The sequence below is a fragment of the Gossypium hirsutum genome, chromosome A04 (assembly GCF_007990345.1).
Source record: "Gossypium hirsutum isolate 1008001.06 chromosome A04, Gossypium_hirsutum_v2.1, whole genome shotgun sequence".
In the NCBI taxonomy this organism is placed as follows: domain Eukaryota; kingdom Viridiplantae; phylum Streptophyta; class Magnoliopsida; order Malvales; family Malvaceae; genus Gossypium; species Gossypium hirsutum.
Window position 1 is genome coordinate 4,659,522 of NC_053427.1, and position 20,305 is coordinate 4,679,826.

General features: G+C 33.9%; 2 protein-coding genes and 1 pseudogene across 2 annotated transcripts; all 3 read right to left on the reverse strand.

Moving 5' to 3' along the window:
- Nucleotides 1–7,395: 7,395 nt before the first annotated feature.
- Nucleotides 7,396–9,468, reverse strand: LOC121227875 (G-type lectin S-receptor-like serine/threonine-protein kinase At4g03230). The gene is made up of 7 exons (XM_041110781.1): nt 9,327–9,468; nt 9,146–9,249; nt 8,837–9,051; nt 8,555–8,765; nt 8,222–8,459; nt 7,961–8,108; nt 7,396–7,834 (listed from the first exon to the last, which is right to left on the reverse strand). The coding sequence occupies exons 2-7, from the start codon at nt 9,231–9,233 to the stop codon at nt 7,535–7,537; spliced, it is 1,200 nt and encodes a 399-aa protein (XP_040966715.1). The 5' UTR covers nt 9,234–9,249; nt 9,327–9,468; the 3' UTR covers nt 7,396–7,534.
- On the reverse strand, nt 9,301–14,690 carry LOC121228022 (G-type lectin S-receptor-like serine/threonine-protein kinase At2g19130). Its single transcript, XM_041111129.1, has 5 exons — nt 14,535–14,690; nt 14,037–14,100; nt 13,284–13,363; nt 10,508–10,571; nt 9,301–10,436 (listed from the first exon to the last, which is right to left on the reverse strand). Exons 1-5 carry the CDS (start codon nt 14,688–14,690, stop codon nt 9,301–9,303), a joined length of 1,500 nt encoding a protein of 499 aa, XP_040967063.1.
- Nucleotides 14,691–14,858: 168 nt separating this feature from the next.
- On the reverse strand, nt 14,859–18,338 carry LOC121227876 (G-type lectin S-receptor-like serine/threonine-protein kinase B120; annotated as a pseudogene).
- Between the last annotated feature and the right edge of the window lie 1,967 nt (nt 18,339–20,305).

Below are 20,305 nucleotides of genomic sequence, written 5' to 3' on the forward strand. Positions count from 1 at the left end.
GGCCCAATAGAGAACCAATATATGGAGGTTCGTGTAGGAACATTTGTCGCCCAAAATTCCTCCTCTACCATGTTTGAAAAATGTCAAAGCTAATTTATCTTACATGCCTAACCTACGCCAATCGAGACACTGTTCCAAGCTTCTCTCCTTGGATTTATTTCCACCCTAATGAAGCTTACCTCCATCGTCTGTCAGTTGGTTCTTTGTAATGGGCACTACTGTACATGAAGGGAGAAGATCCAAGCCAGTTCCTATAAGGTACGGGTTCAAACCTTCCCCAAGCGGTGCAAATGTGGTAACTATTGGCTAGATCTTCCATAGACGAAGCAACCAAGGAAAGAGAAAGAAGGAGATTGCAAAACTCCCAGTTATTTGCATGTAAACCTATGTTGGGTGCAACCTATCAGACATAGCGATATGGGTTTTACCCCTTCAATGGAGCGGCAAAGCTAAGTAGAATTCATCAACATTTCATTAGGAAGATAGGTGACATGTTGGTGACTGGGGAGCATGTGACTTTAAGGGTCAGCAACTTTAATGGAATTACATAGTATGTATTTCTCCGAACACAGTGGAGTTCATGGTGAATGCATCCAGAGCTAGAGTTCCAAGGTGGGATAAACCTTGTACCTATTCATCTTGCATGGCCATGCCATGTATTCAAAACCTGGACTAGTCTTGCAAGGAAGTGGAGAGATAGGAATTAGAAATGGACACTGCCAAGAGTAGATTGTGATGGGATACAGGCCTCAGTTTTCATAGTTGCAGCGGAGTATTTGGGTTTCACGACCATTGTTGAGCCGCCATGCTCAACTATTTCAGGGAATGGGGTCCGAAGATTAGTTATAACTTGGCAGATGAGATCAAGAAGGTGGAAAAGTATTGCCTGGAAAGCTTAAAACTGCTTTGAGAAAATTTATTAATGGCTTCCAGATGAAGTGCTAGGGCAAGAAGGGCCAACGGGTCTAAGTGAAAGGAACTGGACGGGAGACGAGGTTTAGAATGCTGCTTTGAATTTAAGCCTTGTTATAATTATGCCAAGGTAAGGAAATTTACAAACTTTATGTTAATCCCGATACAATGTCATAATTCAATGTAAATTGTTACTTTTATTCTTATAAAATAAAATAACAAAACTAAGAAATTTGACAAAACTAAACAAGTATAGTTATTTATTTATCAATGGATATTTTATTTACTCTTAAGTTTATGTTTATAATAAAATATAAAATTTTACTCGTATATATACACATCTCACACTTGGTATTTAACCAATGTGGGATCAAAGCTTTACTTTTCCTTAACAAATATTTCCAAGTAGCTTACTTTGAGTATCAATTTCTCATTCACCACTCAACTATTTTGAGTATATGTAATACCGTTGTAAAGGTCTCATGGAGTAAAATATAAGATCATAATTTATAATTCAACTCTCTAACTTAACTATGAGAATTGCCTGAAAGTCCATAATATACAATTTTTCCAACAGGGTCAAGTCCGATGTATTGTCATTAAACAATATCCTGTCTCTATTTTTGGGATGAACTACTTCGATAGCCAAGACAAACTATCCCCTAACTAGACTTATAGACGACATAATGATCCTTTACTTATTTGAATCAATTGCTCAATTTGATTTGGGACTATGGACAATTTAGATTACATACTAATAAGAAAAGTTATCTTCTCGCATTATAATTCATTCTTATAATGCAACTTATGTTAGTTAAAGTTAGGTTATTAAGGAACATATATTTACTTATTCATTTGTTTTCATGCACAAACCATGAGGCAATCATCCAATATAATTAATCAAACAGTAATAATTTTAGCTGAATTGTTGATTATCCCTAAGGATCACTTGTTCGTGTTTTGAACAGTCAGTTCATATAGAATTTATTATTTTACCGGTTATGGTTTGATTTTATTTATGTATGTTTGACTATGGATTATTGGTTGCAATTGGTAAGAAAGGCTAGAATTGGACTGAATGAAATGTATAATAATGTGTAAAAGAAGCCCGTGTGAACTTAGAAAAAGCTTATGGTACGATTGGCATGCTAATAGGTTTTGTGCATGCTTGTACGGGATTTATTTCAAATATTAACGACATCCAACATTCGTTGCCGATTCTCAGGCATTATGTAACATTTGTATAGCTCATATGAATAACCTAATATGTCATGATTTTGGTTTAGCCAAGATAGGTAACCATATGTATATAATGTACACAACTCAAATGATCACTAGTATGGTGTATTACTATGTATCCAAGTTTGTTTACTAGGGCTTATCGGGCAAAATAGTTTAAATGGAATTGGAATTTGAAATGTGATTAAATGAACTTGTACCCAAATTGGAAAGTCACTGAATGGATTGAATTGAAGGTACAATTTTCATGATCATAATAGCACCAATGATTATTGAATTATGTATACCTATTAATATCTTATGGTTGTTGATTGAATATGCATTTGAGATAAGTTACATAAAAGTACATGAATGGCATGTTAAGTGCTTGTAGTATTAAATATATTGATTACAATGTTCACTTGTTGGGTTTTTATTTCAATGTCTAGCCAAACTTATGTCAAGTTAAGGTAACTTAAATGTTTAGTAACAATAAGGTAAGCTTTATAATACATACAACTTACTAAGTGACCGCCGCTAAACGTATGAACGTTTTAACTAGAAAATACCACACCAAAAATAATAAATTAAGTAAGCAGTATCCATAAGTATACGGGTCAAATTGTAATATAGTAAGTGTTACAACGAAACATAGGGAAGTATTCCGAGGATCGTACCCAAGGATTACAGATTGGAGAATCTTATTATTAAATTAATACAAATAATAATTACTAATCAATCGATTTACAAGTTAGTATGTGATCCAAATTAAGTAGTGATTAAACTAATTAAATTACTAAACCTAAATTAACCTAATGAATTCCTATTCTAGTTCAACAATGCAAGCCTCTAACCTATTATCATAAATTCTAATTAACATGCAGAAGATTAACTAATTTCAGAAACTTTAGGATTTTAGTGAATTTGCTATTAATTAATCAATATTACCTCCTGCCTCTATTAATTAACTAACACAAATATCATTATCTCCGACCTTGCTTTCTTACCGAGATAAATTATGATTAACTGGAAACTTATCTCCCAACCTTGTTTAACCGCATTACTTTCCAGGGTCGTCAATCCTAGAGTTTAGCACACATAATTATACCAACTAATTCTATAATAACTCTTATTCTCAATTAATAATCAGAACCATAACTGAATCATGCAAGATAGAAAAAAGCACAAATTTATGTTATACTCATACAAACGTTAATTGTCAGATAAATGAAATATAAATAAAATAAATAAAAGAGTAAGAGAATGCTCATAATATATTGAAGCGCAGTTCTGGACAATCTCTGCTACAATTGTCTCACGTCGAAATAGATTTCCGACTACAGAAAATAAATACTAAAGAAAATACAAAGAAAACTATGTGGTAGGTCTAAAAATTTGATGTCCATTAAGGTTACAGAACCTCTTTGTATAGGCTAATTTTGGTGTCATTATGCCTAAATACCTTTTATACTTGGTGCTAGTAATACATAAAATATGAGAAATCTGTCAAGATACGACTACTAACATCATCACTGCTTGCCCCTATATTCAGGCTATGTTGCAACACAGTCAGGCTACATCTACATAGGGTGTGTTGCAACATGGGAAGCTATATTCAACACAGTCATATCGACATAAGGAAGTGTGTCCGACACACACCGATTCTTAAGCTTGGAGTTCTGGTTTCACATTTGTGTTCAGAACTTGGTATGTTTCTTAAGCTTTTCAGCTTAGAAATGCCATCCTACACATTCAAATAGACTGATTAGCATTGCCTAAGGCCTGTATTGCCTAATAGGTCAACTAATATAAATTATTGCGTAAAAATGCTTATTTTGCTAATAATCTAACCTAAGCTACTAAAGCTAAAATGTAATAATTAAATATAAAATATTTACCTAAGCTACTAAAGCTAAAATGTAATAATTAAATATAAGATATTTATAAAACAAGCTCGTAAGTGTTGAAATGTACTTAAACTACCATTATAATTGGCGACGGGTCCACTAAGCATCCTATATGCTTACCTTCGTTGTTTACTTTCCTTTGTAGATAGTCGCCTTATGGAACTTGTTAAGCCGATCCTCTAAAAGCTCACACCATCACCTAATTGGTAGTTAAGCGATCATTTGAATCTAGAGTTGTTGCATGTATATAAGTGTCTTGGGTGTACCTTAGTATTTAAAAGTGTTACAACTTGGCTAGTATGACATCTCATTTTGTATAATGTTTGTTTTTGGGGTACATGTATGGTATTGTTATATTTTATGCTAGATTAAGTGATGATCTATAATCATATGTTTGGCATGTGGAATGAATAGATTGAGGTAGAAAGTAGCTTGTTAATGAATATTGAGATGGATATATATTTGGAATTTATACTTGTAATATGTATTTATACTTACTTGTCAATGTCCATGCTAAAGGCTTATAAGCTATTGTTGTTATAATGTGGAAAATTGTATGTACTGAATGTCGAATGACATGTTTAATATGTTTGACAAAGGTAAATTTTGGTATTTGAATACATGTAATGTCATGAATTGGTTTTGAATAGATTGAGATCATGTTTGAGTTGGATTTAGTTGGAATTGGTTAGGTAATTGTTAACATGAAATGGTATGAATTTGACTTGGTTTCAATAGTATAAGATGGTATAAATAAAATAGCATTACATATATTGAAATGGAACCAAAATGGTATTTTTACCAAAAACAGAGACTTCATCATGACACAAACATCCAACGCTGCAATGTAGTGCCGACAACGAGTGACGTCGTGACGTTGGTGTGATCAAATTCGTGATGTGGCTTACTGAGTTGGAGACGTCACGACGTGGAGATTGTGAAGTCGCGACGTCAGCCCTGAATTTTCAAAAAATTACAGTTTGGTCTTAATTCAAGCTTAGGTTAACAAAAGAGCTTTGTAAGCTTGTGTAAGACCCAAAAATGATTGTGTAATACATTATGTACTTGAATGGTATTTATTTATGTATTTATATGATTATATGTTACAAGATGTTTTGAATTTATTAGATGTAGCATCGGTAACTTGGACCTGAGACCAAGTCAGGTATGAGGTGTTACGGTGTGTCTCTCTCACATCCCTCATGAATTCCTCAAGATTGACCACTTGACCTTCCAAAGCTAATAGCATATCCCTCAATTGGCTAGCTTTCTAACCTTCCCACTAGTCTTCATTGACTCAATCTGATTGTCTACTCATTTTATCATCTCGACCGGCACCTTCGAACCTTAGCTTGGGATACCAATTGTCACGAGCTAGAACTTTAGTCTCCTAATTCCTGTGGCTTTAAGTGATTTCTTGGGTTCAAATTCGCCTAAGTCAGCCTTACTCTTACAAAGTGAGAATTCACAATAAAAATTCTCCAAAACAACTCAGAGACAAAGAATCAATGAAAGAACAAAAAAGCCACAATAAAGCAACACTCACAAGGTGTTTGAGTGAATTCTCTCAATATTATTCAATTACTATGAGTGAGTACAATAGGGTTGATGAGATGATTACAAATTAGGGAGAATGTCTCTATTTATAATGAGCTCCCTAGATCCAACAGTACAGTTTAATTTACATCACGGCCAAGATCAAAGCCAATCTACAAATTGAGATTCTTAAGGTATTTACACAATCCTCTAAGATTCCAAAATCAAATCTATTAATATTATAAATATTCTAAGATTAGTTTTCATATTACCATGGCAACTTAGTTTTCCTAATGTTCATTAGACCACCAGATTCAAGTAGATGGGCTGCTCCATATGTTCCATGAATCGGTAAGTTCAATGGGTCAATGAGCCCGTTTAATCAATTAACCTCCATGGACACTTGTGTAATCATGGATTTTGATTTGCGCCTAAGTCACTAATATTAGGTAACTTTGTTATCTTATTTTCGGGTGTTTTTATTTCTCAAAGTATTATGGGTTGGAAGCCCTCAGATTAAGTCATTTTATAAGTTGTCTATCTTATTTAATAAGTGATTATAGCAAAATAAAAAGATTTTCATTTATTTTATTATATTTGTTTTTCTTAAATTTTAATAAGTTTTCCAATTTAAACATAACTATGAATAAATGAAAGTTTCTTCCAATATATTATTTTCTTTAATTCAATTATGTATCTAAAAATTATTATTTTTTAATTATGTTGTAAGCATAAAAATTTGGGTTCGATCTCAAGTATTTCAATTTTCTCTCTTAATTATTAATAAATAATAAATAATTTTTAAGGTGATTCCTTCATTTCATTAACTATGAAAATTAATAAGATGTATTTTCATACCATGATTTTGTATATTTTATTTTTTAATTCTTTTTATATTATTTCGATCAAATTTATTATATGATTGAATGTTTTGATAATAAAAAAAATAGCATATAAAATAGGGTTTTATATAACCAATCCAAACATACCATTTTATGAAGAGAGTACAAAAATTTATTAAATTTTAAAAGAGTTAAAATAGATTTTAAAATATTAGTAATATAATACTAAGCTCTAAGAGTACATTTTAATATGAGGATTTTAAAAGGGTTAAGATTTTATTATGTGTTTTTAAATTATATTTAAAAAATTAAAAATAAATAATAAAATATGTGAAAAAAATTTCAACCTCAACCGTCAATGTATCAAATTACATTATTAATAATCCCAACTCTTATAATTAATTATTGTTTGATGTTATGTATATACGTTTTCCTATCCATATCCGAAGTTCGTGGCTGCCCCTTTGAACAATATTGTCTCCAAGATTCGAACTTTTGATACAATGTCTAGAACTACTCATAATCCCTCTCAAACCTATAAATAGAAGAATAATGCCGTTAGTGCACTCGAATTCACATCCTATTTTATTGGCAATAATATTCATGTTAATTGAGCTAAGACTCAATCGACATAATCTTTTAATTTTTGAATTGATAGCATTTTTACCTTTTTGAAATAAATATAGAATTCTTTTAGCTTGTTCAAATTTTTTTCAAAAAAATATTTTTTATTTTATTAAAATATATTTTTTTATTTCTATGAATATATTAATATTAAAATATATACTATAATGTGTAGTATCTAATTAACACATGTACTTTCATAGCAAAGAGGGCTCCTAATGGACAAAGGCTTTGAACTAAGCATTTGAACCGCACCCAATTTACTTAAGTCTCTACCTATATATGATAGCAGATTTTCAAAATTTCTGGATGTTGGTTTTTTTTTTCTTTAAATAATTTCATTTAATCACAACTGCTCTTTTTAATACAATGCCTAAAACTACTTTTAATGCATTCGAACATATGTTTTTCTACACTAGTAACAATGCTTATATCAATTAAGTTAAGACTCAATCGTGGGATGTTAGGTGTTACATGAGCTATAATCGAAAATAACTATCGAGGTTCCATCAAAGAAACTGTGACGTTATTCACTGAAAAATTTGCAGGCTTATTTGAACTATTTGTCATATTCCTAGCATTAGAGAAAGCAGGCTTTTTGGGAGAATTTAGAACCGTGAGCTCATTGGTAAGCATCGCAACAACTTCCGACATTGTCGGTCTGTCGGCTGCCATTTCTTGAACACAAAGAAGAGCCACATTAACGTATCTCTGCTGCGTAGGACATGGAACCTGGTCTTTCAATTTAGGATCCATCAACTCAACAACTCTATCTCCTTTCCACAGTTCCCATGCCTGAAGTGAAGCCAACATGATTGAATGTAAAACTGGAGGTAAATGGGAAAAAAAAAAAAAACCAAGTTTCTCGGATTCAAATGAGAGTATCAAGTTCGGGTTTAATGGAGAAAGTTTGTGACTCACATGTCCAATTAGATTAAGAGAACTGCAGTGGTAAAAGCCAGTGTTCTTCTTGCCACTTATTATCTCCAACAGCAGCACACCGAAGCTGAACACATCAGATTTAATGGAGAAAAGACCCTCCATGGCATATTCAGGCGACATATAGCCACTGTATGTTCATCATTTTAACACAAAGGCAATTAGATTCTTAAGTGAAAGAGACATAAAAATAGCAGATGCCAGACAGTATTGTAAGTTTCTGGAGGTTTGAAGTTCGCTTACTATGTTCCTACAATCCTATTGGTATTTGCTTGTAACTTGTCACCACCAAACATTCTTGCCAACCCGAAATCCGATATTTTCGGGTTCATTTCACTGTCTAACAGGATATTGCTTGCCTTGAGATCTCGATGTATGATTCGTAATCTTGAATATTGGTGAAGATACAGAAGCCCTTGCGCAATCCCCTCGATTATTTGAACTCTTGTTCCCCAGTCTAGTAATCCTTCAATGTTTGAACCTGTTACAATTTTGCAAAAAAAAAACAAAAATGTAGCATACCAAAGTAAAATCTTGGCCAAAAAGGAAGTTTTAAGGATTTATAAAATCACAAACCGAAAAGAAAAAAATCCAAGCTTTTGTTAGGCATGAACTCATAGATCAATATCTTTTCTCCTTGTTCTAAACAGCAACCTAATAGTCTAACAAGGTTCCTATGTTGAAGCTTTGCTATAAGCATCGTCTCGTTTTTCAACTCTTCTAGCCCTTGTCCGGACCTTTTCGAAAGCCTTTTCACTGCTATTTCTTTTCCATTTAATAGTTTTCCCTGCAAGCGAAATCATTCAAAACCTGAACTCCTTTTCTGGTAATAGTCTTAAAATATGATAGACTACATACCTTATAAACAGGTCCAAATCCCCCCTCTCCTAGCTTATTCTCCAATGAGAAGTTTTCGGTAGCTGTCGATACACTAGCAAAGCTAAACAACGGAAATGCACGGTCCTTCCTCCGTTTTCCAGAGTTTTCGGAACCTGGAAATTCACTGCTACTAGTTGTGATGCTCATCTCCATATCAAAGAGTAGTATATCCTGACTTGGATCTTCTCTGTCCCCTGTTTCCATAGACAGAGAGGTCTGCATATGTAAGTACATCCATTCGCTACGAGTTGCAAATCAATTCACAAAGGCCGATAAGAAACAAAGTACCTTTGTTTATAAAACTCTTCTTCCACCGAATAACAATGTAAGATGCAGGAAGAACCACCAATAAACAATAGGAATTGCAATTATCCATAGGTACCAATTGGCTCCTAGAACTCGAATTTGAGGAAGTAAGTATGTGAAACAATTTAATGGTCAATTTAGTTAAAAGGTTTTTTACAAGTACCTCTTCCATTGTCAAATTCAGAAGCTGCAAGTTTGATGAAGATTGTACGTCCATTTGGATCCTTTGCTGACAGTTGTTCAAGACCAAGAATGTCTCCATACCATCTTAAGCAATTGCCACTTGTGTTATATGCATATGCACTGCAAGTGCAGTTACTCAAGCAAGCTTCTCTGCATGCTTTTGGGTCGGAGTTTGAAACTTGAGGGCCTGATGGGAAATTATATGATGAATTGATTTGCTGAGTTGAGCTTACAGGATATCTCACATCATTCATCCTGAAGAACATGTCTCTATTATCTCCATTCCCACATGTTAGGGCCACTCTCCTCATACATCCACCATCCTGGCCTTGTTGCTTTCCGGATGGATAAAAACCTCGCAAGCAACTGCAACTGCGGGTATCCTCACTGCAGCTGCTGAATAGACCACAAGAGTTTAAAGCCTCACAAAATTGTCTTGGTTGAGCCCAAAACAAAGCCCATTCTTGAGAACTTCCAAGCCACGAAGATTCTTTTAGACGTCCGTCGATGTCGAGGATAAATCTAGTTATAGTTTCGGGATTATACAATGAATACCAAAAATACGTTTCGTTTTCGTCAGTATACAAGCTGTAGTTGAAGATGTAGTTCAATCTCATTTCAGGCATCAAAACAAAAATATGCCCATTCCAAGGCCCACTACTCCATAACGTTTGACTACCCCTCATGAGTAACACTGCATTTGAATTTTTAGGATCCATTTTCAACTCAAAATCCCCTTTATTTGGGTCCTCTTCATCTAACCAAGATGTTAAAGACCAAACTTTTCCAGTTTTATTATTGTAACCAAGCTTCATCCCAGGCAAAAACATGTTTAAAGGGGAATCAAAGCTCTGCCATAGTATATCAAGGTTCCCATTTCTTAAAACCAAATTCCCAGAATTGAACAGCGTTGCGCTCACGTTTTGGCTTGATGATGGATCATCACTCACTCTATAAGTTGTTCTGTCATTCACAATCATAAGGTATCCATCGCCATTGATGGTGAGGATCATGGATGAACCAGTGAAAGGAAGGTCTCTATTGGCAACCCACACGATATCCTTGGTTGGAACATTTTTCATCCGAACCACTAATATACATTTGTTGATCCTAGTGAAAAGAACCCTAATTCAAAGGTATTTAAAGAAGATGTTAACTGACCTGAGGCCGTCATGTTTTGACCTTGGAAAAGGGTATCAGTGGCCGAAACTGTTCCATTGTAAACCTGCAAGTAAAAGCATGAAAAAACAAGCAAGGAAATGCATGGAAATTTTCTCATGGTTGCCATGTTCTTTTTGCTAATATTGAAGTCAACCATTAATAGTTATTGTTGCAGGTCATCCTTTTCCATATGGATTTCTGATTTTAAGTAAAAGAACACCATTGTGCACGCCAAGCTTGACCAAAGACTTTTCCCTAAAATGGAAAATTTTCCATTTAGGCCCTATAAAATTTTTAAAATTTTAAATTAATAAAGGTAAATTATATTTTAACCCCTAAAAATAATAAAAATTTAATTTAACCCTTTAAAGATTATAAAGCTACAAACTATTAAATAATAAATTACATTTTTACTATTATAAAATTACAAATTAATTTCAACCCTCTAAAATTTCCCCTGTCTATCATTGGCAAATCCCCCGGCCACCCCCCAAAACGATTGAGATAATCTTCGGTTATATTAAAGAAATATGCTTTCTTTTCTAATATTTAAGTATGCCGTCTTTTTATATTTACCGGGATATGCTATTTTTTATGAGAAAGTAAAAACGCGTCTAACATGGGGCTCTTTTTGCCATATCAGCTGAAAACGCATCCTGACACGTTTTCACTAAAAATTAACAACTCAATTCCTTTAGTTAGATGATTAAATGTTAGTGCTTTTATCCTTAAATCCGGTTTTGATTCCTCTCTTACTTACATTTATATTTTTTATTTCATCTTGTTTCAAGCTTCTTCTTCTTTTTTAATTAATTTTTATAATTAATAAATATATTGTTTTAAAGTTTCTTTTTATTCTTAATTCATCTTTTTAATTAATACATTTTTATTTATAAAATCAAATAATTATTACAAATATCATTATTTTAGTAAATATAATTTTTACATGTGTAATATTTATTTTTCAATCCATATCATGAGTGTAGTAAATTGATATATTATATATTTTTGTATGTGCATTTGAAATATTTCACATATAACATAATGGTATTTGAAATATTTTACGTATTTAAAATAATTATTTGATTTTATAATATTAGAAACCACTATACCCATAATATAGGTGGAGAAAATAAATATTTAACATATAAATATTATATATAAAGAAAAATATATCTAAAGAATTAGTTGATGTTTTTAAAAATAATTATATATTTATTATTTGATTTTATAAATAAAAGAGTTGTTAATAAAAATTAAAAAACTTGAAATAAAAAATACAGCATATTAAAATGCTTATAAGAGAAGTCATTCTCGAGACTTAAGGATGAAACCACAATTATTTAACCATATAATAAAAAAGGTAATATGTTAAAAGTATTAATATAAAATATAAAAAACTTAAAATAACATGAAATAAAAATACAAATGTGAGTGGGGAAAAACCGAACCAAGGACTCAAAGGACAAAAATACTAAGATTTAATTATCTAACAAAAAAAGAAGTTGTCAATTTTCAGTTGAAAACACGTAAAAAAAAGGGTAAACTAACAAACTAGTCACTTTTGTTTACCTTGAGTTATATTTTAATCATTCATGTTTGAAATATTACATTTTAGTCACTTATATTAACGTGTTGTAATATTTTAGTCATTGGGCCATTAATTATCGTTAACGGTGTAACGGCAAGCTGACATGGCACATTAAAACATCATTTCAAACAACAAATTTAAGTTAAATTATACAAATGGTCTTCATATTATTTTCGTTTTGAGCAATTTAATTTTTTCTTTTATGTTTTTTTAATTTTCTTTTTTTCTTTATTTTTCATTCTCTTCTACTTCTCCCTTTATTTTCTATCCTTCTCCATCTCTTTTAATGTATTTTTTTCTATATTTTCCATTTGTTAAAACTGGTGTCTATACTTTTTTTTGAACAATTTAATTTCTTTTCTTTTTCTACTTTATTTCTCTCTTCTCATATTTTTCACAATAGAAAGTTTTATTTAAACAAATAGAAAACATAGAAAAATTACATTAAAGAAACAGAGAAGGAGAAAAAAATAAATAAAAAAAAGAAAATTCAAAGAACATAAAAGAAAAAAAATTAAATTGCTCAAAACGAAAAAAAATATAGGAATCAATTGTATAATTTAACCTAAAATTTTCGTTTGAAATGATGATTTAACGTGCCAGATCAGCTTAGAGTTACACCGTTAACGGCAATTAACACTCAGTGAATGTAAGTGACTAAAACATAACATTTCAAACATAAGTGACTAAAATGTAACCTGATACAAACAAAAGTGACTATTAAATTTACCCTAAAAAAACCGTATACTTAAATATTAAAAAAAAAAAGAGGGAGCATATTTCTTAAAATATAACCGATAATCTACTGTATTTTCCACAGTCAAACTGAATTTTCTTTCACTTTGAACTTTAAAAGTGCATGAGATCATGTATTGTCAAATTCGGAAGCTGCTAGTTCATTAAGATTGTAACTCCTGAAAGTTGTTGAAGATCAAGAATGTCACCATACCATCTTAAGCAATGGCCACTTTGTGTTATATGCGTATGCGCAGCAACTACAGTTACCCAAGCAAACTTTTTGCATGCTCTCGCATTGAAGTTCATCGAAACTTGAGGCACCTAAGGGAAGGGATATGATGAATTGATTTGCTGAGTCGAACTTAAGAGGATAACTCGCATCATTCATCCTTGAGAGTCTGTCTTGATTATCTCCATTCCCACGTGTTAGGGGCACACTGCTCATACATCCACCATCCTGGCCTTGTTGCTTCTCTGGCGGATAAAAACCTGGCAAGCACCAGCAACTGGCGATATCCTGACTGAAGCTGCTGAATGAACCACATGAGTTTAAGATGTCACAAAATTGTCTTGGTAGAGACCGAATCAATCACCACTGTTGAGAACTTTCAAGCCATATAAACTCCCTCGTATGTCCGAAGATGTCGATGATGAATTGAGTTATAATAGAATCATCATACAATGAATACGAAATTTCGTTTTCATTGCTATACATGGTGTAGTTGAAGATGCAGTTCAATCAAATTTCAGGAATCAAAGTGAAACCTTCACCAGTCCAAGCCCCACTACTCCATAATGTTTCATTTTAGGATCCATTTTGAATTCAAAATCCCCATTGTTTGGGTTTTTCTTCATCTAACCAAGATGTTAAAGGCCAAACTTTTCCAGTTTTATTACCGTAACCAAGATTCATCCCAGGCAAAAAAGTGTTTGAGGGTAATCAGAGCTCTGCCATAGTATACCCAAATTCCCAAAATCCAACAGCGTTGCACTCACGTTTCAGCTTAATGATGGATCATCACTCACTCTATAAGTTGTTCTGCCACTGACAATCACAAGGTATTCAACGCCACTGATGGTGAGAATCATAGACGAACCACTGAAACGAAGGTCTCCAGTGGCAACTTACACAATATAGATTTGTTCATCCTAGTGAAAACAACCCAAGTTCAAAGGCATTTCAAGAAGATGTTAACTGACCTGAGGCCTTCATATTTTGACCTTGGAAAAGGGTATCAATGGCTGAAACTCTTATATTGTAAACCTGCAAGTAAAAGCATGAAAAAACAAGCAAGAAAATGCATGGTAATTTTCTCATGGTTTCCATATTTTTTCAACAATTGTAGTTAACCATTAACAGTTAGTATTACAGGTATTTTCTTCCATGAGTTTTTTTATTTTATGTAAATGAAAAACACCATGGAACGCCAAGCTTTTACCAAAGACTTTTCATAGTTTTCCACTAAAAAGGATTTTCTTTTTGTTATTCTTCCATATTTAAAACATACACAATAATATTAATTAGTAACACAAGTACATTCATAGCAAAGAGGGCTTCTAATGGACAAGACTAGAACCAAGCATTTGAACCGCACCCATTTTACTTAAGCTTTTTAAGTAGGACTTTCAAAAATTTCTCAATGTCAGGGTTACATGAGCTATAATCGAAAATAACTATCGAGGTTCCATCAAAGAAACTGTGACATCATTCACTGAAAATTTTTCAGGCTGATTTGAACTATTTATCGTACTCCTTGCATTAGAGAAGGCAGGCTTTTTGGGAGAATTTAGAACTGTGAGCTCATTGGTAAGCATGGAAACAACTTCCGACATTGTCAGTCTATCAGCAGCCATTTCTTGAACACAAAGAAGAGCACATTGATGTATCTGTACACCATAGGATATGAAACTTGGTCTTCCAATTTAGGATCCATCAACTCAAAACTCTATCTCCTTTCCACAATTCCCATGCCTGAAATAAAACCAAGAGTTTGAATGTGAAACTCGAGATAAATGAAAAAAAAAAAAAAACAAGTTACTCAGACTCAAATGAGAGTATCGAGTTCCGGTTTAATGGAGAAAGCTTGTAAGTCACATGTCCAATTAGATTAAGAAAGCTGCTATGGTAAAGCCAGTGCTCTTCTTGCCACTCACTATCTCCAACAGCAGCACACCGAAGCTGAACACGTCTGATTTAATGGAGAAAAGGCCTTCCATGGCATACTCAGGTGACATATAGCCACTATATTTTCATCATTTCATACAAAAGTTGATTAGATTCTTAGTGAAAGAGACTTAAACTAGCAGATAATATTGTAAGTCATGGAGATTTCAACTTTCACTTACTAAGTTCCTACAATCCTATTAGTATTTGCTTGTAACCAAACATTCTTGCCAACCCGAAGTCTGATATTTTCGGGTTCATTTCACCGTCTAAAAGGATATTGCTTGCCTTAAGATCTCGATGTATGATCCTTAATCTTGAATATTGGTGAAGATACAACAGACCTTGCGCAATCCCCTCGATTATTCGAACTCGTGTTCCCCAGTCTAGTAATCCTTGATTGTCTGAACCTGAGACAAATTTACAAAAATGTTGCTTACAAAAAGCAAATCTTGGAAAGAAAAAAAGGAAGCTTTTAAGGATTCAGAAACCGCAAACCAAAAAGAAATGAATCCAGGCTTTTGTTAGGCATGAACTCATAGATCAATATCTTTTCTCCTTGTTCTAAACAGCAACCCAATAGTCTAACAAGGTTCCTATGTTGAAGCTTTGCTATAAGCATCGTCTCATTTTTTAACTCTTCGAGCCCTTGCCCGGACCTTTTTGAAAGCCTTTTCACTGCTATTTCTTGTCCATTTAATAGTTTTCCCTGCAATCAAAATCATTCGAACCTGAACTCCATTTCTGGTAATAATCTTAAAATGTGATAGACTTCATACCTTATAAACAGGTCCAAATCCCCCTTCTCCCAGCTTATTCTCCGAGGAGAAGTTATCAGTAGCTAGCGATACACTATCAAAGCTAAACAGTGGAAATGGGGAATCCTTCCTCTTCCGTTTTCTGGAGTTTTCGGAACCTGAAAAATCACTGCTACTCGTTGTGATGCTCATCTCCATATCAAAGAGTAGTATATCCTGGCTTGGATCTTCTCTGTCCCCTGTTTCCAAAGACAGAGAGGTCTGCATATGTAAGTACATCCATTCGCATACAGAAAGAGTTTGCGAATCAATTCACAAAGGTTGTTAGTAAACAAAGTACCTTTGTTTTTAAAACTCTTCCTCCACCGAATAACGATGTAAGATGAAGGAAGTAGCACAAATAAAACAACAGGAATTGCAATTATCCATAGGTACCAATTGGCTCCTAGAACTCAAATTCGAGAAAGTAAGAATGTGAAACAATTTAATGGTCAATTTAGTTAAAAGTTTTTAAAAAGAAACTACCTTTGTCATTGTCAATTTCGGAAGCTGCAAGTTTGATGAAGATTGTACCTCCATTTGGATCGTTTGCTGAAAGTTGTTGAAGATCAAGAATGTCACCAGACCATATTAAGCAATGGCCACTTGTGTTACATGCATATGCACTGCAACTGCAGTTACTCAAGCAAACTTCTTCACATGTTCTCACATCATAGTTCGTCAACACTTGAGGCCCCGAAGGGAAAGGATATGGTGAATTTATTTGCCGAGTCGAACTTAGAGGATAGCTCACATCATCCATCATTAAGAATCCATCTTTATTATCTCCATTCCCGCACGTTAGGGCATACTCCTCATACATCCACCATCTTGGCCTTGTTGCTTCTCCGATGGATAAAAACCTGGCAAGCACTGGCAACTTCCAGTATCCTCGTTGCAGCAACTGAATGGACCACAAGAGTTTAGAATGTCACAGAATTGTCTTGGTTGAGACCAAAACAATCCCCACAGTTGAGAACTTTCAAGCCACACGAACTCCCTCATATGTCCGTCGATGTCAATGATGAATCGAGTTATGATAGAAGAATTATACAACGAATACGAAAAATACGTTTGATTTTCATCGCTATACATGGTGTAGTTGAAGATGTAGTTCAATGTCATTTCAGGAATCAAGGTGAAACCTTTACCTGTCCAAGCCCCGCTACTCCATAATGTTTCAGTACCCTTCATGAGGAACACTCCATTTGATTTTTTAGGATCCATTTTCAACTCAAATTCCCCATTGTTTGGGTCTTCTTCATCCAACCAAGATGTTAGAGACCAAACTTTTCCAGTTTTATTATTGTAACCAAGTTTCATCCCAGGCAAAAAAGTGTTTGAAGGGTAATCAAAGCTCTGCCATAGTATATCCATATTCCCATCTCTTAGAACCAAATTCCCAGAATCCAACAGCGTTGCACTCATGTTTTGGCTTGATAATGGATCATCACTCACTCTATAACTTGTTCTGCCATTCACAATCACAAGGTATCCATCTTCATTGATGGTGAGAATCATAGATGAACCACTGAAAGGAAGGTCTCTATTGGCAATCCACACAATATCTTTGGTTGGAACATTCTTCATCCGAATCCCCAAATACATATTTGTTGAGCCTAGTGAAAAGAATCCCAATTCAAAAGCATTTAGAGAGGATGTTAATAGACCTGAGGCTGTCATGTTTTGACCTTGGAAAAGGGTATCAGTGGCTGAAACTGTTTCATTGTAAACCTGCAAGTAAAAGCATGAAACAACAAGCAAGGAAATACATGGAAACTTTCTCAGGGTTGCCATGTTTTTTGCTAATTGTGGACAGTCACTAACAGTTAGTATTACAGGTCTTTTCTTCCATATATATTTTCTATTTTATGTTTAAAGAAAAACACCATGGAAGGCCAAGCATTGACCGAAGACTTTTCCTGGTTTTCCATTAAAAAAGAATTGTTTTTTTGTTGTTCTTCCAAGTTCAAGAGACCGAGGCAGTTGCCATGAAAGGGTTCTGATTATTATATGGTTGCGTTAAAAAACTGGGGTTGAATCTTTGTTTTCATGAAAACAACAATGAAACCCAGCCAAAATGGTCTCAAATAAATCCATTTGGTGATAAAGTCATGGCTCCAAGTTTCAGTTTTGAAACCCAAACATTAATAAACATTAACATTAGTCTAATAATCAATAGGCCAATAATGCCAGACATGGTTTCATTTCTAATCCAACTCAAACCCATGTGTTATTACAGAATTTCTGAAAAAAAAAAACTATATTTAAAACACAAATGAAAATTTTCTCTCTCCTGTACCTCCGTCCGCTTGTAGAGATTGTTTGAACCATATAACGGTTCTTACTGCTGATATGGTACTTCTCTCTCTGCTTTGGAGCCGCCTCTTCCCACTAAGTCTTTCGTCGACCAGCCTGCAATCGAATCTGATCACAATCTATCAAATCATTTCCCTGCTCGAAAACCAAGAAAAAAGCGGAGGAGTTTTAAATTTGAAGCAAAATGGAGGAACAGTGTAAACATTACAATAGAAGCATGGAAGAGAATGGATGTTTGTTGGCCAACATAGAACAATATTATTGAAAATTTTGCATAGCATCGGAGAAATGCTGGAAGATAGAAAATTCAATAATTCAAGGAAAGAAATTACGGAACTCAAGACAAATGATTAATGTCACCATTATCAACGAAACTAAAGAGGCTAACCTTAACCTCAACAAGCTTGTGGAAGTTGAGGAGTGGTACTGGTACCAAAGATCTTGAACTAAATGAATACAAAATACCTATTTCTTCAATGCCACAACAATCAATCATGGGCGAAACAATGGCATCAACTGTATTAAAAATTATCAGAGGTATTGGATTGCAAAAGAAGACAATTTGGATACTCATTAGCTCCTATTTCAAAAATCTGTTCTCTCGTCAACAATCGCATTTCCAAAATTTGAAAATTTATAAAGATTTTCTAGCATGAGTGAGGCAAGATTCGGTACAAACTGTCTATAAAGATTTTCTAGCTTGGTTGGATGCTTGCTTTACTTAATTGCAGCCAGATTCGGTACAAATGTAATCCATTACAAAGCCGCCAAAAGGAACATTGATCTATGCAGTGAAGTTTATGAAGTTTGAAAAGGTTAAGTTCTCACTCTAGTCTTAAGTATGTTTTGCTGGAGCTCCAGAAAGTAATCCATAGCTGAAGCAGAATATGTTGCAGGTGCTGTACCTGTCAATCAGGCCATTTGGTCAAGAAAGTTATTGAATGACTTGAACATATACCAAGAGGAAGCAACAGATATGAAATGTGACAATCAATCTGCTGTTGCAATTGCAAAGAATCCAGTATTCCATAAAAAAAATAAACATTCAAAGTATCATTTTTTGAGGAAGTGGAACAAGCAAATGAGGTAACACTGGTTCATTGCAGTTCACCATATCAATTAGCAGATATTCTAACTAAGCCTATTGGGAAGATGAAGTAATATGACATTGGAGTTCACAGCATGGAGGTCAAGGAGAGTGTTGCAAGATGACCAACCATGCAGTGGCGAATACATATGGCGGACAGTTCAAGCATATGTCACATGGCGGACCCAAGCATGAGACGGCTGGCGGACTGTTAATATGCGAACTATCATACGGAGAGTTCTTACACGACAAGATTGGCGGATTGTCTAAACATATTGGCGAACTGTCTAAGTGCAAGCATACCTGCGGACAATCAAAGTGCAAACTGTCCAGCGATGAAGTGAACTACGAGATGAAGTGCTAGCTGACTTCTTAGAATAGAAAACTGATGTTTTTGATTTAGTTTTTTTGTTTAGTTCTTTTTGTAAAATACTTAGTTGAAAATAAATTAACTTGACGTGTTTAGGTGTTGATTTATACAATTAGTTTGTGTAGAAGTTAAGCTTTCCTGTCTTTCAAGACATTAGTTGGATTAGCTGAATTCTTTAAAAAACAAATGATATATATATTTTGTAACTTTTGAAATGAAAATTAAGAGTGAGTCAGATCAGTTCATCTTGCTGGTTATTTGTCTCATTTTAACTTTCTTAGTCTCAAAACACCAACACTACTACATAATGTTTCAGTACACTACACGAGGAACACTCCATTTGATTTTTTAAGATCCATTTTGAACTCAAAATCCACACTGGGTTTTCTTCATCTAACCAAGATGTTAAAGACCAAGCTTTTCCAGTTTTATTACTGTAACCAAGATTCATCCCAGGCAAAAAAGTGTTTGAAGGGTAATCAAAGCTCTGCCATAGTATACCCAAATTCCCAAAATCCAACAGCGTTGCACTCACGTTTCAGCTTAAAGATGGATCATCACTCACTCTATAACTTGTTCTGCCACTAACAATCACAAGGTATCCATCGCCATTGATAGTGAGAATCATAGATGAACCACTGAAAGGAAGGTCTGTTGGGATTAAAAACAAAAATCAACCAAGGTTGACAGAAGCTTGAGCAACAAGGCTCAATGCTTGCAGATGAAACAAAT

Coding starts and splice junctions, on each gene's coding strand:
- LOC121228022 (XM_041111129.1), bottom strand. CDS start 14,690: ATGGCTGCTGATAGACTGACAATGTCGGAAGTTGTTTCCATGCTTACC. Junction 14,101..14,534: donor TTTCAGTGAATGATGTCACA/GTTTCTTTGATG, acceptor TTTTACTTGCAG/GTTTACAATATAAGAGTTTC. Junction 10,437..10,507: donor TCAAAACATGACGGCCTCAG/GTCAGTTAACAT, acceptor AATGTATATTAG/TGGTTCGGATGAAAAATGTT.
- LOC121227875 (XM_041110781.1), bottom strand. CDS start 9,233: ATGGATAATTGCAATTCCTATTGTTTATTGGTGGTTCTTCCTGCATCT. Junction 8,109..8,221: donor AATAGGATTGTAGGAACATA/GTAAGCGAACTT, acceptor ATGAACATACAG/TGGCTATATGTCGCCTGAAT. Junction 7,835..7,960: donor CTCTTAATCTAATTGGACAT/GTGAGTCACAAA, acceptor GCTTCACTTCAG/GCATGGGAACTGTGGAAAGG.